Source organism: Ceratotherium simum, chromosome 19, assembly GCF_057802395.1.
Source record: "Ceratotherium simum simum isolate JZ-2026a chromosome 19, ASM5780239v1, whole genome shotgun sequence".
In the NCBI taxonomy this organism is placed as follows: domain Eukaryota; kingdom Metazoa; phylum Chordata; class Mammalia; order Perissodactyla; family Rhinocerotidae; genus Ceratotherium; species Ceratotherium simum.
The window spans coordinates 40,042,836-40,066,715 of record NC_141918.1 but is presented as its reverse complement, the minus strand read 5'-3'; the positions used below and the strand labels follow the sequence as shown (position 1 = coordinate 40,066,715).

The window sequence follows — 23,880 nt, the reverse complement described above, 5'->3', positions numbered from 1 at the left end:
TAGCACAGCTACTATTTACGCTTTTTAAATTTTGATCTTTGGCCAAGTGTACTTCTTTTAATGAGACAGTTTGTGATCTTGAATTTATGTATGTCTGGATGGATGGATTTTTCGGCATAGTGCAATGAAGGCTATTATTTATTAGTTTATTAGACTTATGACTTTCACTTTGTTAGTCTTCAGCTGTATTAAATGATCAGCCCAAATTTTCTCTTCATTACTAAGAAGTTTTAAATGAGCCACCTTATAACCATGGAAGGAAGTTATATTCTTTTCAAGTAGGGTGACACTGAAATTGACAATGTCTAGGCCTGCAGAACTTGTAGAAATCAGTGACTTCTAGGAAGATGGAAGGGAGCACATCTGTCAAACAAGATAACTGCTAGACCAGCGCTAAGCATGAAGCCTGCTTTCTAAGCCCTGGGATGTATGTGTGTGTTGGGATGGCCTTCAGAGATGCAGGTCCTTTTTAGATGAAAGGAAATGGTGCCAGCATTTTATTGCAAGACCATATAACTTACTGAGTATATAAGAGCCCTGTGTTCTAATCCCAGCTCTGCCATTGACTTATAGGTCATCCTTGGACAGATCATCTCTTGGGTATTAGTCTCCTCCTCTGTAAAATGAGGGAGATGTGCTTTTATGGTCTTTTGGGTCCCTTGTAGCCGTGACATTATTGAAGCTGTATCAGTATAAACTCTTCTTAGATATATGGAAAGAGAAGAGGCCTTGAGGTTTTCTCATTTCAGCAGTTTGCTTTTGAAGCCATGTCAGAGTTATTCCATTTGACATTCCAGTATGTCATTTTCTTTCCCTTGGATTAACACAGAAAGCAAATATGTAGAAAACTGTTAAGCATGATTTGTATTTTGCAGAGTAAGGAGCACATGTGTAGAATAACAGATCTACAAGAGGAGTTAAGGCACCGAGAGCATCACATCTCAGACTTGGATAAGGAGGTACAGCACCTTCATGAAAATATAAGTGCCCTAACCAAAGAATTGGAATTTAAGGGGAAAGAAATTCTCAGAATACGAAGTGAATCTAACCAACAGATGAGGTACGCCATTAATTACAACAGGAGGAATATGCAGTGTTATCTGAAAGACTGTTGCAATGGTATTTAGCAATATGTGCCTTTTTTGATGACCAGACTGCCTTCTAATAAGATATTGAAGACCACTTTTTACTTTATTTGTTGACTATGTTATAATCTAGAACGTAGAGGAGATGTTTATATTTTGAATGATGTATATGCATGCATTAACTTTGGAAATTGTGTATAATTAAAATCTTCTAGAAATGTTATTTTAAAAAGCATTAAAGGAGACAACTTTAACAAGCTCAAAGATTAGAGCAAAGTAAGTAACTTATTTTAGGCTGTTTCCATTAATTTTCTATATATTATACCTAAAACCATTTCAAATCTGGTAGAATATAGAAAGTTTTGAAAGCTTGAATTCAGAATAACATTTTCTTAACTGAAAATAAATTAAACAGGTTGCATGAACAAGATTTAAACAAGAGACTTGAAAAAGAGCTGGATGTCATGACAGCAGACCACCTCAGAGAGAAAAATGTCATGCGGGCAGATTTTAATAAGACTAACGAGCTACTCAAGGAAATAAATGCAGCTTTACAAGTGTCGTAAGTCATATTATATTAAAGAAAATTCATATGTAGATGATAAACTGGGGAGCACTGTGTCTAACCTCAGATTAGCTACTCTTTTGAATCTAATTAAATGATACTTAAAAAAGAAAACTTAAGTGCTTTATTACAGATGGTAATTGTAATGTGATATATTCTTTAATTAGGATAAGGCAGTTGAATGATTATGTTTCATCAGCTGCTACTGCCATAGCTCTACTAGGACAATACTTGTCCACAGACTGTCCCTAAGGATCATGAAGGATCATGCCATGGTGAAACCTCAAAAGATGTCCGTTATATAATGTTAAGTAAAAAGAGCATATTGTGACCAATAAGACTATTATGATCCTATACATACGCTAATAATACATATTTTATAAAAATATCAAAAGGTCTTAAAAAACAAATACAAAATTTTAATGATAGTAGTTCCCTCTAGGGAGTGGATTAGGAGGTATTGGGGGTGGGGAAGAGCAAAGACATCCTTTTTATTTTATATACTCTACTTAGATATTGTTTGCATTCCTACAACAGGCATTTAATTGTTTTGTGATTTTAAAAATCAATAAAGGTAAAACATCACAAATAAAGTTACCATTCATGCATAGTAACTTCAATATTGTTAAGACCAAAACTTCTAGTTGTTTAATGTTTTAAAACAATATTTAATAGCCCTTCTCTTTCCTAGACACACACTTGTAAACTGCTGTAGCCAACACAGCTAGCATTCACTTCATCTCTGTGGCCTAAACCCTAGTCCAATTTAAGTTATCTGAGACTTAATCTACTCTAAGCCACTACAAATGGTTTATTCACCTTCTGTCTCTCCTCTTGCAAATTAAAAAAGCTTCATGAAACATATATAACTCTTTAAAAAGCCTCAAAAAATATATAACTGTCTTCACATACTTCAATAAAGTCACAATAGCGACCAATCTCATTACCCTCAGTCTCAAAGTCAAACTTAAATTCTTAGCTCCAGTGTCTGTGCCATATCCTGCCTCATCAAACAGCCACCTTATCTGCTGTCTGCTGCCTCTGTGTCAGCTACACTGGCCTTGGTTTCCTTCTAAGATTGTCCAGTGTTGTCCTCTACAGTCTAGAATAACCTCTTAACATCAATACTATCTAATTACCTTCCCCCCATCTAAAATTCATCTCCTCACATTTCATCCCATTAATCAATTAGGTCTCACAGTAAGTATTGTTACATATGTTCACTTAAGCTGAAGCAAAAAACAGACCCCCAGTCATTGGCATTTACTTCAGTGGCCTCTGAGGTGAGGTGCTCTTTCTAATGGACATATACACAATTTTCACGTTAGTAGGCACTCAATGAAGGTTTCTGGAAGGAATTTTTTGAGGATTCTCTATAATATTTACCACTTCATCAAGTTAGCTTTGAAATGGTGAGGAGACTCATGAGATCATCTCCCCAGTCACAGCGATTTTTGGTGTTTGCAGGTAATTTTTAAATCCTTTGAGCCACGGTAAGAGCTCAGGTAACTGCCATGTGGTGGAAGGGCTCATAACCTCGGGCATTTTGTAAAAATGAGTTACAATAAACCCCAGTGCCTTGGCTTTGTCATCTCCTGGCCTCAGTTTTATTCATTGGGCAGAGGCTGAAATCCTGGCATCCTCCACTTCATACTCTAAAAAAACATGCTCACAAAAAGAATAACCCCTGTCTGTCCTGTGTCCTGTCTCTTTAGGAAAGTTAATTTACAAAGAGTAAAGGTTATGTCTTTGTTTTTACTTTATTCTGTTTTATATGGTTTTAGACATTATGAATTTTCAATAGATAGTAAATAATAACTTACTTTTTCTATATTATGATCATTTTTAACAATTGAAGAATTAGTATTACTCATAAGTCAAATATTTTATCGCTTTTCTAGGTCTACCATTTGTTTTATACTTCACTTGGGTCAACGCTAACCAACTGTATTTCTTTTTCACCAGAAACCTGCTGCCATCATATAATTAGCCTCTAGCTTTAGGCATTTACTCTTTTAGTTAAAAACAAATACACATACAAATGTATTTTAAATCAGTGCTGTCCAGTAGGTTTTTCTGTGATAACGAAAGTGTCCTATATCTTCTCTGTCCTGTACAGTCGCTACTAGCCACAGTAGCACTTGAACTGTGGCTAGTGTGACCAAGGAATTGAATTTTTACTTTCATTTAATTTTAATTAATTTAAATGTAAATACCCACATGTGGGCTAGTAGCTACCATATTGGAAAGCACAGTTTTAGACTATTGGATATTTCTGGCCCATATCTTTAAATGCAGCTTGCTTGGATCTGCTGAATGACATGGATTTAGACAGGTGGTAAGCAAGGAGAGTCCATTCCAGCTTCAGGAGCTGGGGGGGGAAACATTTGAACTATTCTCAGCCTGTTCCAAAGGCCTGAGGGTACCCTATTGAAGTTCCTATTCAACTACATGGTGATTTTAAAGCTTCAAAATCAGAAAAACGCTGTGGATTCTTGGAAGTGGGTGGCAGCGAGGGACTGGAGAAACATGGGTCAGCCTGCCAGGCTGAAGCCTAGAGCCAAGGGGCCTCTGGAACAGCTGGAAGCTTCTTGCTTCTGTTCCTGCCCCAAATCCTGTTGGACTCCAGGGAAGAGGGGGCAAGAAATTTAAAGGATGGAAAGTACCCTCTAAACATTGTAGAAATGCTGGGAAGAGTTCTGTATCTCCTATGAGATGATTACTAGAAATTCTCTTCCCTAGTGCTGGGTGTTGAAGTCTTCTTAGATTTTCAGATATTCTATAGAAATTTTATTTTCTTGAGTGATATAGTGTCTTAGTAAAAAACCTTGTATCTAATAAAAATGTCATGGTTTTTTTTTTGCTTTGGAAACAAATGAGAGAATGGGCTGTTTTAAAGAACTTTGTTTAAGCTCAAGGTAAACATACACTAGAACTTGGGGTCATGGCAGATCTTTATTATGCAAAAAAGGTGGTTCAGAGATTATTGTTTAGGTTTACTTTACATTAACTACTCACTGTACTGAAGCAAAAAGATAATTTCTTATTGAGGGAAATACTGAGTTTCTGTTCTTGGACTTTAAGTGGGTCAGTAATCCCTCATTGAAAAGAAGCACTCCAGCACACCAGAATTACTTATTCTTTAAAAGTTGTTTGAGTTCTTTTATCTGTAATACCCTAATCATTTTTTGTTGTTGTCATTTGATTTTTAGATTACCATTCAGGTTATTTTCATACACTTTGTGAGATAAGGATGTAGTAGCCCTATTGTCCCAAGTCAGGGTCTATACCCATAATTTATGGGGAGAAAAAGTTCAACATTAAACTGCTTCAGTTACTCTATGTCCTTTCTTTAGGCTGTAGAGAAGGATGATATAACAGAGTTCTTTCCTCTTTATACAATTAAAATTCTAAAATATATGTGTGTCTAATAATACTGTTGTTTGGCTCTAAAATTTCAATTTACTGATTTTGTTTTGTCAGTTATTTTAAAAAAACAGCATGGGAGGACTGTCTACTTGGAAACTTTTTAATACAGATTTTTAGGCATTCATATTTTAGATTTGTGTTGTCCATGAATCATAGACATTGACCTATATACTCTGAGAGCCAAAAAATGTCAGAGCATGCATGCCTGGGAAGAATCCAACAGTGACCCTGATTAGTAATTTTATATGTTCTACTTCTCTCTTTGCATTACTTTTTATGCAAATCTGTATTTTGAGTCAAAGGCTATCTGTCCTTTTGTGGTTCCCTCAAGGCAGTGCATCCCAGGCTTTAATTCCTATACACCTTTGGGAATTTGGTCATTTCTGGCTACCTATGACATTATTTTCTTAATATTTTTAATTGACTCATTTTAACTTAAAAATTTAACAGAAAACTCTATTGTCTCTGCAGTAAAACCATTATCACTACTGAAAAATCTTATCAATTATTCTAACTGGAAGATCAGCTGTAATTATATAAATGTAGATTCTGTGAAAATAAAACAATATTAGAGTCTAGCTAACATTGATGCTCAAGGCCTGCCCGAGTGCTGTGAAATAGGGTAATAAGCATATGTTATGAAGGCCATTTAAGATACAGAGAACCAAACTGAGACTTTCCCCTTCTTGTGATGAGAAAGATTAAAGGAGAAGAAACTAAAAATCGTCTCCTGTATCACTGATCGTTCCCGGTAGCCTTTGGGAAGCAGTGCTGGCTTAGAGAGCTGTGTGGGGCAACCCAAGAAAGGGAAAGTTGACTAGTGTTGGCCGGAAGTGGTTTGGAATAGTACTAAGTGCTCTTCCTGTGAGAATTTCAGAAGACTAATAATCCTGGAAATATATTTACAAGTTAAATCTATATCATATCACTTGTTCTCTCCTTTAATGCTTTCCCATTTGTGTTTACATGGATTCTGTTTCTTCAACTTCATCAATTATTTTTTTCCCTTTAATATCCAGGTATCCTTTTTGTTAAATTTTTTTGGTGATGTAAAGATATTTTGTGGAGAGGATTAACTGGTAATAATTTTGTAGGTAAAGAATGTTTAAGCTAAATGAAAACATACATGATAATTTAGGTTCAGAGCAGACCTTTATTGTGCAAAAAGGCTGTTCAGGGATTGTAACTGATTATTTTAGACTCATCTTACCTTCTTATTGTGCTAGACCAAAAAGATAGAAATAATGATTTTACACAAAGCTATAAATTTAGTTTTCTAACAACCATTTACTACCAAGTATTCTTGTTCCTGCAGGAACCAGTTCAAAAATCTTGTGCCTCGCTTTTAATAATAAAGTACTACTCCAGTGACACCTTGTGGCTACTCCAGAACTGAACCCAGATGCCTTTTCCTTGACTACAACACGATTTCTCAAGCTTCTTAAAACCTTTGCCCATAAAATAAAGCTTTGCCCAAAAAATGCCATATAGTTATAAAATGCAAGGTCACTTGATCTGAGCTCAATGAATCACATTATTTTTCACTCCATCTGCATTGTCACAAAAGAACAAAAGTAAAGGTAGTGACACCAACCCTACACTGAACTGACAAAGTCCCAACTGATCTGAGACAGTCACTTCCTAACGCCACACTGCTGGTCACCTCATATCTCCCTACCCCCAGATTAGAACTCTAGCCATGGGACTGGGTAGGGAGCCAAATATGTTACCTCCACATCTTTAGCTTGGGCTGAGTGAGTGGCGCAGTTTACTAAAATTACTGAAATACACAGAGATTCTGGTACCTCTCTGGGATTGAGGGGTGGGCATGGATCACTGATTCCTAGAAGATAGACCATTTAGAAGTTACACAAAATTTGTTGAGTGAGTAAGTTTTTCTGTGAATCTTCATTAACCATAACTTTATTGAGCTTTAGTTCTTTCCTTTATATTCTAAAAACAAAAAGATTTTTTTAATTGTCATAATTATTTAAATTTTCTAAAATTGAAAATGCATTTTTTTTCAAACTAAGCCAGCATTTTCCATCTGCATCCTCTTCATTCTGCACTGTCCTATATTCTTAGACTCTGCAGGGTCCATGTCACCTCTGCTCATACAAAGTGACTTTTGTCTGGAGTCTTCAGTGGCATTCAGTCCTTTCACCTTCTCATCTCATTCAGGGTAGAATAGGCCTAGAAAGAAATATACTTCTCTCTTACCTGATGAACTTTTTTTTTTTCCAATTTATATGTATTAGCTGATAATAGAGAATTTTTAAACTGCATTTCCCATAAACCAGGAAAGAATGATGTCATATATGTGTGTCCTTTGTTCTCCTTTCCTTTCTTTTCTTGTCCCTTTTATATATGTTACCAAGCCTTATGTCATCAGTTTTGTATTTGCGGTAAGTTCTCCTAATAGTAAGCCAACATTTCCAGATCAAACCTGTGTTTGCTGCGTTAGTATCATTCAGCATATCATTTCTCCTACAGAGCTTACCTCACCTCGTCCCCATATGCTCTTGAGTGGCATAAAAGGAGTGAATTCTTCAAAAAGTAATCTACAAAGCCTTTTAATAACATCATCTACCCCTGGAGAGCCTTCAATAACACTACAGCTCTTGAGGCAATCACATCATTATGCTCAAAAGTTTTCAGGAAAAAAGTTTGGTTTTAAATTTTTGTGTATGTTCAACTGGACTAATTTGAAAAATGTAGGTATTACAAGAGAATGTGTCTGAATCATATCAGTGAGCTAAAGATTTTCTTGTTTTCAGACTAGAAGAAATGGAAGAAAAATATCTAATGAGAGAATCAAAACCAGAAGATATACAGATGATTGCAGAATTAAAAGCCATGCTTACAGAAAGAGACCAGGTCATAAAGAAGCTAATTGTAAGATATTTTGTTTTTGGTGTAACCATGTAGTAATCAATAGATGTTGGTTGGGAAAATATTTTTAAGTAATGCTAAATGAAAATTGAAAGTACAAAGTATGTGCATTGTGACTGAAAGTTTATTAAAGTGTTTTTGAATGAGGATAAGAAATACAAAGTAATTTAAAATTTTAAATTTGGTATTAGGGTAAGGGAATTGTGCCTCTTTTTTAGTATTTTTTGAAAAGAAAGCCTTTAATACATATTGAATGTTTAATAATATGTCATTGCCATTGTACAGTTAATATACTATTAAAGTGTGTGTATTGTCCATGTAGAATTAGAGTGGGATAGGAAAGAACAGTCAGCACGTGCATGCATTAGCCTGCATCATACACTTCCAGGGTAGTCATGTGAATTTCCTGAAGCTTGTTCCATGGAACCCTGATCCAAAGAGATACTCCAGGGAGAAAGGGTTCCATGATCTAGCCTAAGGCAAACTACAGGCTCTCTCTTGGAGAGTCTCAGTCCACACTGAGGTATTAGGGGCTCTGAGAAGTCCATCCAGGAAGAAAATACAGATTTAACAATAAATACATTGCCTTCATTAAAGCCATTATTCTTCAAGAATAAAAAATACACAAATGTTTTAAAATTCATAAGATATTTCAAGGTCTTCTAAAATTCTATGTCGTGATCGATAATTAAAACATTGCATTTTACTGCCACTATCAAATGAAAATCTTTCAGAGTAAAACTAGAAATAGAATGCTAATCACTCTATTTGCTCACTGATTTTTTTCAACTGAAAACTTTGGCCATTAGCATGCAAAGAGAGCCTTTATAAGAACATTTATTTCTGAAGTCCTTTTTCCTTAACGTATCTCTTTTAGCATTTAGGAAAGCCATCCTGTTGTTTGGGGCTTGAAGTTCCTGCTAAAAGCAATAGGTAGTAGATTGGAGTTCATAGATGGAACCCAGGAGCATTGGAAAGATAGTGTGTGCTGCTTCAGTCTACTGACCACACAGTTTTCCAAGCACTGCGAACATGAGCACGGGCCTCATAGATTGCTCTATCTGATAGCAGTGGACTCGTGGAAAATTACCTTAGATCCCACACATGAAATTAGCAAATGCATTATGGTCCATAGAAATAGCTAGTGATTTTCTAGTTTTTACTAAGCAGGTGTTAGAGATATATAATTGTATTTTTTCCTTATATCAGGATAGGTATTAGACTTCAAAGAGTGATGTAAGTTTCCAAAGCAACACAGGTAATAAGTGACAGGGCCAAGAATCTAGCCAACGGTTGTTCCACACTTTTTCCACTACGCCGATTCTGTGGAATGTGAGGCACATGGGCTGAGATTAAGGGTGCAAATTATAGTCAATGGTAACTAAGAGGGGGGTGAAGAATCTCATTCTACTAGAGCATAACTGTGCATTACACACACTGTTCCATTTACTTATATGTTTACTTCCTATAGTCTGGTTATTCAGTGAGCACATGTTGTTGGTGAAGCCAAAGGCAAAGAGTTTATCCCTGCATGGGGTATTCAGTTTTTCTCTGTTCTGTGATTATCATTGCTGTAATACATTGATGTCTCAGAGAGAAGATTAGGCAAGGTCAAATATATTTCTAGTACTCGAGAATAATGATATATCATAGCGTCATCTTCATACATGGAAACAACTCAGCCATGCACACAGCCCCATGAATGCAAGTTAAGCCTGCTCAAACTGTACGGTCTGCCCTTTGGAGCAGAGATGGAACCAAATAAAACATTTAGATCCAGTCTCAAAGGGAAAAGGTAGAGAAGGGTCCCAGAGCAAAGGGTTTGAAAGTGTTGAAAACTTACCCACCAGTGGTCTTTAAGACACTGGCAATCAGGTCTAGAAATCTTTGAACAAGGTATATCAGTCGTCATTCAGGTTTTATATTAAATTTTGAATGAAATTGCATTTATACAATTAAGTTTTTAAATATTCAATAGAAAATGTTTAAGAGATGTTTGTAATTCTTTTGCATAGGAGGATAATAAATTTTATCAGCTGGAATTAGTCAATCGAGAAACTAACTTCAACAAAGTGTTTAACTCAAGCCCTACTATTGGTGTTATTAATCCATTGGCTAAGGTATGTGCTGTAAACACTGTAAAATAGGGATGTGGTTTAAAACTCGATTAAAATTTTTATAAAATATTTAGAGCAGCATAGAATAAAGCTTCCAAAAAATGTTTTCTTAAATTTAGTAATCTAGGACTAAAATCTATGAATTCTTTATTCATTTTCAGAATGAGACTCTGATAATATTCATATATTTGTTAATTCGTACTCCTTAAAATAATATTTTATTAATATTACAAAACCTTGGTTCTACCATTTTGTTTTTCACATATGTAAAGAAAACTAACTTCTAAGTCTCCTCAAGATAATTCCTTGTCATTTCTAGTATTCACTATCCTCCATGGGTTCCTGAAGGACACTCCAGCCCTGCATACCCAACAGCTCTCCCTAGCTTAAGGCCTGCCATCTTAACGGACCTTGGGTTGAACATGTATTTTGTCGCCTACCAATCTTCAGAGAAGGGCTTTACTTCTCTCAGTCTTATGACCTTTCTTGACAATTAAAACTGAACATGACCTCTTCTGATACTTTGCTACTCTCTTAGGACAGATAGAAGAGCCTTGTAGACAAATGAAAGGGACATGGTTAAGTCTTCTACATCTTTGTACCCCAGCTTCCTGGGGCTGCCATCACAGTGCCTTGGGTATAGTGGGTATTCAATAAATATTTGTTCAGTTGCCAAATTTCATCAGATTTTCTATAAGCCACCACATATTATTCTAGTGAATAAAGCAAGTAATAAATAATTATGTATATTGGCTTCATAGGGATTACATATCTTTTGGCAGAAATCAGTAGTAAAGATAAAAGTGCTAGTGCTAAAGCTGTTTTTTTTAATTCAGATTTAATTAATTTGCACATCATGCCTAATTTCTATTAGGCCTTTAGTCAGAAATTTTTGCTTTCAAAGCTCATAAAACTTCTCTGTTAAGAACATGAAATCTATTTTTCTTTCACAGGTTCAAGTGCTGCAAACTTTAAACTAATTATTTTATAAAGTAGAATGACTAAAGTAGGCAGGCCCACTGCTGTATCTCCAGAGCCTGCAGTACTGCCGGGCACATAGAAGGCTCTCAATAAACAATTGGTGAATGAATGAATATAGTTTTAGTTTTTAAATTCATAATTTACAGTGAAATAAGCTTTTAATTATAAAGCAAGATTATGAGACTTATTGAAACAAAATATACTATAAATATTTTCCTTTTATTTATTATTTATTTTATTGGAATTACATTTTTAGCTACAAAACCATTACTTTAGAACTTTACCAAAGATACTCTGATTTCTTACAATAGAAGCCTTAAGTAAGTTTAATTATGCCCTCTGGTGACTAGAACAAGAAAATGCAAAAGATACACCTCTGTAAGAACTTTCAAACTACTTTTGACTCCTGATAGTGACTTCAATTTTCACAAATAGTTTTGAAGAAGACCTTATTCTTCCTTTCTTTTTTCAGTAATACTAAAATAGGCTCCTTGTCAGAGACTCCCTGATTCACAGACTATGACACAGAAGACAACGTCTGGATAATGAGATCGTTACTTTATAAGGAAAGGAAAAGGGCCATCTTGTCTATTAATAGTATTTTTTTCCAAACTCTGGAGTCATTTTGCAAAAAATTATTTCATAAATTTAATTACCATATGTTTGAATAGTAAAATATGAGAATATTCAAAATATTTACATGTTAATTTTTATTCTTCATAGCAAGATTGATGCTCATTGAATCTAGAGGTGTGAATAAAATAGACTAAAGTTAATGATTTGCAAGCTGATAGATTTTGATAATCTGCAATTGTATTTTTCTTCTCATCTATTCATTTTAAAGACCAATTAAAAAATAAAAAACATTGACCACCTTTGTTTTAAAACCTTTAAATTTTTTAAAACCTTGTGAGCTAATTAATGATACTACCAATTAATTGGGAAATAAGACTTCATTATGCAGATTTAATTTTCTCTCTTCAGAAAGATGGTACAGTGAATTTAAAACCAAATTATTTCTGTAAGTCAGCTTCATGTCTTAAGTAGAAATGTGAGATTTGTGTCAAACTACTTTGCCAAGCATTTTCTCATTCCTTTTTTTTCCAGGCAAGGACTGCCTCCCTTTGACAGACGGCTAAAGTTCACAGACCTCTCTTTTAAAATTATATTTAACTTTATGCCTTCGCCTAATTTTAGCCTAAATCCATTTAACCTAGTGGTATCTGCAAGATCTACTCTTTCCCCCTCTTTTCCCTTTTCCTTCCATTATTCTTTACCTGTTGGCATTCTTTTCACCTCCTCCTCCCCTCCCCATGAGCCATTCCTAAACGTTTCTTCCTCATTCTATCTGTCCTAGCAGCATGTCTGTGAGGATTCCATGTAGATAAAGAACACCTCCAAAGATCCCCAGACCACAATTTGGGTAACACTGGTTCATTTTAACATTCCAGCTTAAGAGAAAGCTTCCAAAATTTTCCCATGCCAAATTTATATCTTCCACTATTCCTATTTTCTCATGTGTCCTCATGCAAGGACTGTCCTCACATGTATTATTTTTAATGCAGCAAAAGAAGAAGAATGATAAATCACCAACAAACAGGTTTGTGAGTGTTCCCAATCTGAGTGCTCTGGAATCTGGTGGAGTGGGCAATGGACATCCCAACCGCCTGGAGCCCATCCCTAATTCTCCAGTCCACGACGTTGAGTTCAACAGCAGCAAACCGCTTCCACAGCCAGTGCCACCCAAAGAGCCCAAGACCTTTTTGAGGTGAGCCCTGTCTCACCAGGCATTTTTTTCCTTTTCTCTTCTTTTTTAACTTGAGAAATTACCTTCTTACATTACAGAAATCCACTACTTTAAGAACAGACTAGGAAAAGAAATATTACTGTGAAATATTTTCAAAATATATTTATCACCTCTAGAGAACTCCTTTTTGACTATTAAAAAGATTTTTTAAAATTTCTTATCAATTTTCTAAATGCTTAAAGAGGTGCTAAGGTAATTCATATGCTTAGAATTTTAATATTTATGGACTGTTGCTTCATTTTTATTATTGTCACCAATTTTTCATTAATAATCCATCCTCATTACAGAACTTAAAAAAAATTTTAATTAAGTAGCTTTTGTTTCTGTTTCTTATATGTTTATTTTTTTCTCTTTCTTGTTTACCATGCTTATTGCCAAAATAAAAATATGTAATCTCTGGGAACTTAATGATATATATAAACAAAAAATAAATTTAGAAAAAATAATTTTATAATTGACATTTCAATTTTAAGTTATCTCAGAGTTGATTAAATGTATTAAGTAAAATTTGAATGAAAGCCAGTTTAAATAAAGTCAGAAAATATTGTCCTTATGCTTACCTTACTGTTTTGTGCTGCTTTAAGTTTATTTATTTTTAACTTATTCTTACTGAATCTCTAGTCACTAGTAATCGTCTTACAGGTAGACTATCTTTTTCTAGGCTCAGTGGTTAATGACATATTTAATGACTAAATATTTCAAGTAGAAATAGATAGCAAGAATGGAAAATAGTCACATACACCTTTGAATGTGTCTCCTGCTAAATCTTTTGTGTTGCTTGTCTTCCCTTGTGCATGGGTACGTTCAGGTATCAGTAGGATGCATGTGCATGAGCTCAAGGAACGTGACTACTGGAGTTCCCATTACACATTGTTGCGTGCCTTGTAATTTCCCCCAGAGACGGTAGGGATTCTCTTATTTTCTCAACTAGCCCAAAGAATCTTTAGTTAGAATTAAATACGTATAAATTGCATAACTTTGAAGATGGAGGGGAAATTGGCTTTTTAATGTACTCCTTTTCCCCTAGAGTATTTGCTTATGGAATTACAAAAGTTTACTGTAAATATACATATGGTAAAATACTGTACCATGGTTTAGTTACTTAATTTAGTTATAGTTAAGGACATATCTGAAAGAATCAAATGCTTGTGTCAGATTCTGAAATTTTAATTAACTGCAAGAGAAAAGGTGCTGAAAGAGAGGAATGATGTCTTGTTCTCTCCTATTTCCCACAATTCCTCCTAAATTTTTTTATTCAAAGTAAGTGACATTATTTTTCTCAACTGTTTGATTTTGTTTTTTGTGACTGTTGCAATGTGGCTTCCTCTTAATTGACTTCATCTGAGCTGCTGATGTGCTCTTGTGCTCTCATGGAGTGCGTGCTCTCATGGAGTGGAGAACCAAACCGAGCGCAGAGGAAGTAGCAAAGCTTTAGAACACATCTTCTAGTATAGGGAACCAGTTGCGGCCCTCCACGCTGATGTTTTATGTGCTTTGCCCTTCTGCAAAACAGCTTAATGCTGGGTTACATGTCTCTCTCTTTATGAATTCAGTCCCCCTCAGAGTGAAGCTTCCCCGGTGGCTTCTCCAGATCCCCAGCGCCAGGAGTGGTTTGCCCGGTACTTCACATTCTGAAAGAATTGTGTTGGCACAGCTCTGTGTGGACTGGTACTAAGAGCATGACCTATACAGATCATTATGTGAACAGGCTTTCCTATGTCAGACACTGTGAATGAGAAAGTATTTGTCTCTCCGATTTGAAAATGCACTGTATTTCCTGTGATATTTATTGGAATCACTCTAGAAGGTACTATATTATGTGTGTAATCATAACAGTTATTTTTATTTGAGATAGAAGAGTCTTTAACCTTTGTAATTACTGCATAATAAATTTTGTTAGAACAAAAATAATGCTTTTCATTTTTTTCTAGTAAGTTTTTTTAAATTTTGAAATACTTTTTAATTCCAGGTAAGACTTGCCAAGAAAGTTTTATTGCATAATAATCATAAAATATCAAATAATTTGACTTCAGTAATCATAAGAAAATAAGCATAGAAAAATACATTATAATCTATTAATTTGTTCCATTACCATGTGTAACTATAACTAAACTGTGTTCTTTAAATTTACAAGGCTAGCATGAAAACCCTTGTGGAAATTGTGAACTTGCAAGTATATAAAATACTGCTGATTTATTTATAGTGTTTTTTTAATTATTCTGATAATTGAGGATGAACTTCTAGTACAGTTAGTTATCTATGATTAATATTATGCTTTATGGCCAAAAGTTATTGGGTGAAGAGACAGTCAGTTCTATCTTAATTTATTTTAATAGCAAGTTAGTTTTCTAAGTAGGCAATTTAGTATTGACACATGAACATGGACTCAGCTAATCACTACCACATGTTAATAAGACCTTGTATTCCTTTAAGCTTTCGGTCCATCTTGGCAGGCTACTATGCTGTGGCCTGAAAGAGTGCATCCATTTCTGTTGCACCAAATTTAGTTGATTTAGTAATGTAGATTTTAGAGGAATCTGGGTGAACAAGATAAATGAAAATACATGATCTATGAATAATTATAATAATGTTAAAGATCAACTTTTTAAGTGGTTATTATGGGTCAGTCACTGTGCTAAGGGGGCAATAGAAAGATGATCTCATTGAATCCTCACAAAATCTTCAAGGAATAAACCACTGCATATGAGTATGCACAGTTGGTAGCATGTTCTTTAAGTTATCCTGAAAAAAGTTTCTACAAAATACTTGTTCTGAATTTTTTTCCTTTAACTAAGAGATTGAAATTTTCAAGAAAAATGATTAATGCTTCTTTCAGAAAATACAGTTATAAGCACATTTTTTTTTGCCCCTAGTTTATACATATCTCATAATTTGGACATTTACCTACCAAGTATCTGATGATTAGTACTCACGCAGGTGATGGTGCTAGATACCGGCATATGAAGATGATGAATACCTGTCCTCAAGGAGCTCACCATATATTTGCTGAAATAGTCCAGAACCAAACTTTTTTTTTTTTCCAGCAATAACAAAAGAGCCACAAATAATATTTATGGAGTGTACAGTGAGAGCAGAGAGGAGTAAGTGATAAGTGTGGCTACCTACCTAAGGTGTCAAGCCACCTAAGCTTGACATGGAAGTGGTACCCAAGTATAATATTGAAAGATGAGTAGGAATTAACCAGACAGACCGAAGGCGGGGCTGTTCCAGGCACAAGCTGAAACAAGAATCAGGATAGAGCAGGCCAGCTGCCTCCAGAGAACTCAGTGCAGGCCTGCAGGACCAATGTGGCATAAGGGAGCAGCCATTTCTTGAGTAGCTGCCTTGTATTAGATAGCACAATTTTAACATTTTTAACCCTTCCACAATTCAGATGAAGAAACTGAACACTCCCTCAACACACACACACAATCATACAACTGGTAAAGGTTGAAGCCTGTGCTCTTCCCATTATGTTACAAACGGCCTGGAATGCTTAGTAAGGAATTCAACTTGATCCTCTAGAATTTTGAGCAGGGAATACATCATGATTATATTAAAAAAATTTTAATTACTAAATTGGCTACAGTTTGTTCAGAAAAGATGGAGACCGTCATGACTAACAGCAAGACCAGTTTGAGACTTACAGAATTCATTCAGATGAGGAGTGAACCGAAGAATTGTTAATGGGAATGGAGATGAGGGGATAAAGAGTGAAAATGTAGAACTGGTGAGAGTTGGTGACAAATATGTGTGGAACATGAAAGAAAATGAAGTATGGGCAAAAGATGAAGTTTGACTTGAGATATGTTGAAATTAAAGTTTCTCTGGTATAATAGGCAGTTAAATGCAAGGATCTGGAGCATGGCATATATGAGATCGATAAAGCCAAGGGTGTGGATGCAAACAACAGGGAATGGGGTTCTGGATAGAACTTTGTGGGACACCAACATTTGAGGGGCAGGCAGGGCTTGAATGAGAATGAGAAGTAGAGTCACAGGTCCACAGAAGCATGATGTTGTGCAAGAAGAACATTTCAAAGAGAGAAGCCAACCGAGAATGTCAGGTGCTGTAGGGTTCAGGCAAGGGAAATAATGAAAATGTCCACTGGCTTTGACAACTAGAAAATGGTCTTAGCAAAAGCAGACTCAGGGTAATGGCAGCAGCCAACACTAGATCCCAGAGAAGTGAGGTGGGAGGAAGTTGAGACAGTGAGCAAAAACCCCTCTTTGAAGGAACTTGGCTATACATGGAAGGGGAAAGAGAAGGTGAAGGTGATTGTTAGTGAGACTGAGATGCAAGGTCAAGGTGGGTTTTGTTTGTGTTTTACCATATTTCTGTGGTGAGGAGAGAGACAAGGAGATGGATTAAGAGAAAGAGAAGAGACCAGCAAAAATTTTACACAACAGCCTTGAACTGTCACTGGGTTATATGTAATAACATTACAGAGACGGTCAAAAATGTTGTATATAAGTGGTTAACATTGTGATTGAAGAAAAAATGAAGTTTCAGCAAGACATTTATATTGGTAGAATATAAAAAGCAAGATGGAATCTTAGAGGCTTTAAAGGCCGTCTTTTCTAATCTCCCACAGAAAGCTTGAATCTCTTCTATCCCATCCCTGACTGAACTTGAATACTGCAGTGATAAGAAGCTCACTTCCTCTGAGACTCCCTAGTACTGGCTCTGCCACCAAGTATCATAACCTCTGTGACTCAGTCTCCTGGGCCATGTAATGAAAGGACACCCTTTACCCTACCTTCCCACAAAGATAATATGAGATAGTTTAGGAAAGGTATAAGTTACTATAGGTGGGTAAACAGTTGTCTTGGAAAGTAGAAGAGCAAATATCCCCGAGGAGTGTAAAAGGATGTCAGGCAGTGATTGAGATCTGAGGACATATATTGAAACCCATCAGCATGACTGTGCTCTTTGGCCATCTTCAGCTACTCGGACGCAGGTTTATAGGAAAGGATGGTTATACTTAACCAGGATTAGGATTTTGTTAGGTAAGTACAACAGAAGGAGGGAGGTCAGCAGAGCAAGAGTGTTTGCAGAGAAGTGGTGATAATGGTAAAAATGCTATATATCATTTTTAACACCTTTGTTATTTTTATGCTAGGATTTTAGAAGTAAAACCATGGTAGACAGACACTATCAATTGCCTTACGAAAGGGTCTGATCACCAATTTCCAGTGTGTGTCAGGGGAAGCGGGATCCCCACAGCACTAAGCAATTCTCAGATACCAGCTGGGTGTCCTACAATTTCTGACACTGTCTACTGGGAGATAGCATCAGATCCCACAGGTTAAGGGCTCAGTCCTACCAGACTTCCCTCCAGATGCCATTCACAAGCCCAGGTTGTTACCTGTGCTTTTGATTACCTGGCTATAAATCAGAGATTACCACAACCTCCTCCTTGGGTTTGATTAATGTGCTAGAGTGGCTCACAGAACTCAGGAAACCCTTTTACTCACTAGATTACCAATTTATTACAAAGGATATTACAAAATACATTAAAGGGTACAAATCAATGACCAGATGAAAACATAGATGGGTGGGGTCCCAAACAAAGGAGCTGCTTTCCTTGTGGAGTTTGGGGCTCGGCACAGTGGCACGTGAAAGTGTTCTGCTTCCCCAACCTGGAAGCTCTCGGAACCCAGCCCTTTTGGGTTTTTATGGAGGCTCCATTACGTAGGCATGAATAAATCATTGGCCATTGGTGACTGAACTCAGTCTCCAGCCCCTGTCCCCTTCCTTACGCATCCTTAGGTGGGGTCCAAAAATCACCTCATTAACATAACAAAAGACACCTTTATCACTTAGGAAATTCCAATGGTTTTAGGAGAAGCGCTGTGCCAGAAACTGCAGGAAGACCAAATATATATCACTTACTATAAATCACAGTATCACTCTTACCTTAGAAGATGTCAAACTGATTTTTATATCTAGGTCAAGATGTTTTGTTCTTACCTCATTCTGTCACCTTCATAACCAGTCATATGTAGGTATGATTAAAACTCTAGTAGTTTTTATTCTTAACACCATATCAAAATATTTACCTAAGGCCTTTCATCATCATCAAACAGTAAGTTTCTCACTTGTAGCTTTTCCCCAAACACTGTGATTTTAAATCTAGGATGAAGAGATGGGTCCTAAGGGGAGAACTGTAGGGAATATTTTCTTTGCATATATGGCACTGTGAACTAGAGCTAGGACAGAAAAAGTGCTTCTTGAACAGCTGAACCATGACTGGTTTGTTTTGCTGCATCTTTCATCATGTTGTAGAGTATCAATATGGATTAGGGGGTGGAGAAGGAAAAATTTATAACATGCTTGGAAATGCTTCATTCATGTCCACAGGAACCATATGCAAAAGTTTGTCAAAAAGCAATACAGGGGCCGGCCCCGTGGCGTAGTGGTTAAGTTCCATGCACTCTGCTTCAGCGGCCCAGGTTTCACAGATTTGGATCCCAGGCATGGACCTACACCATTCATCAAGCCATGCTGTGGTGGTGACCCACATACAAAATAGAGGAAGATTGGCACGGTTGTTAGTTCAGGGCTAATCTTCCTCAAGCAAAAAAAAGAGGAAGATTGGCAACAGATGTTAGCTCAGAGCAAATCTTCCTCACCAAAAAAAAAGAAAAAAGCAATACAAATGAGATATTTGGAAATATAACCGAAACAAGTTTCTTAGTTAAGTATTCAGATTCCAAAAATGTATTAATGATAAAAGCATATGAAAATATTTTGAGAGCAATATCTTGCTTTGGACCCAGCTAAAAATCCATATGAAGTCTCTTAAGTATTAATTTATTTTCATATGTGAAGTGGAGAACATATCTTTCTAATAAAAGATCAACAACATAATTGATAGAATTATATTCCAGGAATATAACATCTCTGTAATTTTCTGAATGTAGCTATATTTAATTTTAACAATAATTTTAATTTACTTTTATTAGTAGTCAGAATCTGTTTGAAATAGAATAGATAGCCCAGAAATTAACTCTCACATATATGGTCAAATGATTTTTGATAAGGGTGCCAAGATCATTCAATTGGGAAAGGACAGTCTTTTCAACAAATGGTGCTAGGAAACTGGATATCCACATGCAAAAGAATGAAAGTGGACCCTCAGCTTACACCATATACAAAAACTAACTCAAAATGGATCAAAGATCTAAACATAAGAGCTAAAACTATAAAACTCTTAGAAGAAAAGGTAAACCTTCATACTATTGGATTTAGCAATGATTTCTTGACTATGACACCACAAGCACAGACAACAAAGAACAAATAGATAAATTGGACTTCGTCAAAATTAAAAACCTTCGTGCATTAAAGGACACTATCAACAGAGTGAAAAGGCAACTCCCGAAAAATGGGAGGCAATGTTTACAAAGCACATATCTGACAAGGGATTGATATCCAGAATATATAAAAAACTACTAAAACGCAACAACAACAAAAAAACCAATTCAAAACTGGGCAAAGGACTTAGACATTTCTCCAAAGAAGATATATAAATGGCCAATAAGCACATGAAAAGATGCTCAACATCACTAGTCATTAGAAAAAAGTAAGTCAAAACCACAATGAGTTACCACTTCACACCCATTAGGATGGCTTTTATTAAAAAAACAAACAAAAAACTGGGAAATAACAAGTGCTGGCAAGGATGTGGAAAAATTGGAGCCCTTGTGTACCGCTGGTGGGAATGTAAAATGGTACAGCCACTGTGGAAAACAGTTTGGCAGTTCCTCAAAAAGTTAAACATAGAATTACCATATGATCCAGCAATTCCACTCCTAGCTATATAACCAGAACAGAATTCAAAGCAGGAACTCGAACAGATGGTTGTACACCAATGGCCATAGCAGCATTATTCACAATAGCCAAAAGGTAGAAACAATCCAAATGTCCACCAACAGATGAATGGATAAACAAAATGAAAAACCCAGTCTTTCCCTCCTGTTATAGGGGAAAACCTCAGTTCAGGCTATCTCCTGTGTGTCTCCTTTACTCCTCATACAGAACACTTCATTTCTGACACTCTGGTCACCAAATGTGTGAGGGTTTCTCTCCACAACAACAAGCAGGTCCTCGACACCAGCTGGGTGTCCTACAATTTAACTCAATTCTGGCACTATCTACGTGAAGATGGCATCAGATCCCACAGATTAAGGGCTCAGTCCCACAAGACTGCCCCTCACACACACCCATACTTCAGATGCCAGTCACAAGCCCAGCTTATCACCTGTGCTTCTGAACTGGCTATAGACCAGAGGTTCTAATGATCCCCTCCTTGGGCTCAATTAATTTGCTAGAGCGGCTCACAGAACTCAAGGAAACACTTATGTCTACCAGTTTATTCAAAGATATGATAAAGGATACAGATGAATAGTCACAAGAAGAAATACATAGGGTGAAGTCTGGGAGGGTCCCGAGCACAGGAATCTCTGTTCTCATGGAGTCGGGGTGTGTTACCCTTCCAATGTGGATGGGTTTGCCAACCTGGAAGCTCCCCAAACCCTGTACTTTTGGGATTTAATGGAGGCTTCCTCACATAGGCATGACTGATCATTAACTCCATTTTCAGCCCTTCTCCCTTCTCAAGAGAATTGGGGGTGGGGCTGAAAATTCCAAGCTTCTACTCACGGCTTGCTCTTTCTGGTGACCAGCCCCCATCCAGGAGCCACCCAGAGTCTCCTCAATAGAACAAAAGATGCTCCTAGTGCTCTTATGGCTTAGGAATTTACAAGGATTTTAGGAACCCTGTGTCAGGGACCGGGTCAAAGACAAATATGAGAACAAAATTGCTCCTAGTGTACTTATCACTTAGAAAATTACAAGAGTTTGGAGCTTTGTGCCAGGAACTGGGAGCAGAGACCAATATATATATTTTTTATTATCTCACAATAACAATGTGGTATATACATACAAATGGAACATTTAATTCAACCTTAAAAGGAATGAAATTCTGATATAGGCTACAACATGGATGAATCCGGAAAACATGCTAAGTGAAATACGCCACACAAAAGAACAAATACTGCACGATTTCACCTGTGTAAGGTACCTAGAATAGACAAATTCAAAAGACAGAAGAATAGAGCTTGCCAGGAACTGAGGGAAGGAAGTAAAGGGGAATCCTTGTTTAATGGATACAGAGTTTGTGTTTCGGATGATAAAAAATTCCGGAGATGGATAATGGTGATGGTTGCACAACACTGTGAATGTACTTAATGCCACTGAATTATACACTTAAAAATGGTTAAAATGATAAATTTTATGTTACATTTTACCACAATAAAAAAAAAGCAACAAAAGCAAAAATAAGCTAGTGGAACTACATCAAACTAAAAAGCTTCTGCCCAGCAAAGGAAACCATCAAGAAATGAAAAGGCAAACTACTTAATGGGAGAAAATATTTGCAAATCATATATCTGACAAAGGATTAATATCCAGAATATATAAAGAACTCATACAACTCAATAGTAAAAAACCAAACAATTCAATTAAAAAATGGGAGAGGATCTGAATACACATTTTTCCACAAAGACATACAAATGGCCAACAGGCATGTGAAAAGATGCTCAACATCACTAATAATCAGGGAAATGCAAATCAAAACCATAGTGAGAGATCACCTCACACCTGTTAGAATGGCTATTATCAAAAAGACAAGAAATAAGTGTTGGTGAGGATGTGGAGAAAAGGGAACCCTTTGCACCATTGGTGGCAATGTAAATTGGTGCAGCCAGGATGGAAAACAGTATGGAGTTTCCTCAAAAAATCAAAAATAGAGCTACCATATGATCCAGCAATACCACTTCTGGGTATTTATCCAAAGAAAACGAAAACACTAACTCAGAAAGATATCTGTACCCCCATGGTAATTGTAGCATTATTTACAATAGCCAAGACATGGAAACAACCTAAATGCCCATCAACAGATGAATGGATAAAGAAAATATGGTGTATATATACAATGAAATATTACTCAGCCATAAAAAAAGAAGGAAATCTTGCCATTTGCAACAACATGGATCGACCTTGAAGGCATAATGCTAAGTGAAATAAGTCAGATAGAGAAAGACAAATACCGTATGATCTTATTTATATGTGGAATCTTAAAAAAACCAAGCTTATAAATACAGAGAACAGATGAGTGGTTGCCAGAGGTGGGGGGTAGCGGGTGGGAGAAATGGGTGAAGGGGATAAAAAGGTACAAACTTCCAGTTATAAAATAAATAAGTCATGGGAATTTAATGTACAGCATGGTGACTATCGTTAATAATACTGTACTGCATATTTGAAAGTTGCCAAAAGAGTACATCTTAAAAGTTCTCATCACAAGAAAAAAAAAATTTTTTTGTAACTATTTAAGGTGACAAATGTTAGTTAGACTTACTGTGGTGATCATTTTGCAATGTATACAAAACTGAATCATTAGGTGGTACACCTGAAACTAATATAATGTTATATGTCAATTATATCTCAATTTAAAAAATAAACTAATTTTTAAAAAAAGCAAGACTAAGTAGCAGAGTTCTATCCCAGTGACTGCATTGTTTTCTGAATAAAAATATTTAAATTATATTATAAATTACTATATTTGCAGATTATTTAAGGTGAAATCTCTTCTGATTAACAAGATTCGTTCCTTTTGCTTTTTTTTACATGCCATTTTCTACATGAATGTTCTGCTATTTGGTACCTCAGCATACGTTTAAGTCTCAGTATCTGAACAGAAGATGCTTGGAGTATACAGTCAGAGATATGGAGAGGAATGACTGAAGATTACCTCAGGTGCTAGGAGAATGCCACGTGCAGACCAACTCATGGGTTCCACCTTGAGTATTACCAAGGCATTTACCCTTCTGATCTCTGAGTTTTCTGGGTTTATGCATGAAATACCTTTCTGTTGCCACCTCATACACTCACTTGTCATCTCTGTGAAGGCTTTTTCCACACCCTCACACTGAATTAGACATT

General features: G+C 36.1%; 1 protein-coding gene across 2 annotated transcripts in view; it reads left to right on the top strand.

Moving 5' to 3' along the window:
- Positions 1-14,804, top strand: part of FAM184A (family with sequence similarity 184 member A) — a 118,632-nt gene extending 103,828 nt beyond the window's left edge. The window contains exons 14-19 of one of the 2 annotated variants that reach the window (XM_087444039.1): positions 876-1,060; positions 1,501-1,647; positions 7,857-7,974; positions 9,987-10,091; positions 12,635-12,837; positions 14,430-14,804. In XM_087444039.1, coding sequence (XP_087300165.1) covers positions 876-1,060; positions 1,501-1,647; positions 7,857-7,974; positions 9,987-10,091; positions 12,635-12,837; positions 14,430-14,511 — 840 coding nt within the window. In that variant the 3' untranslated portion in view covers positions 14,512-14,804. The remainder of the gene's footprint in view (positions 1-875; positions 1,061-1,500; positions 1,648-7,856; positions 7,975-9,986; positions 10,092-12,634; positions 12,838-14,429) is intronic. The other variant, XM_004422266.2, reaches the window with a different exon arrangement.
- Positions 14,805-23,880: the final 9,076 nt, after the last annotated feature.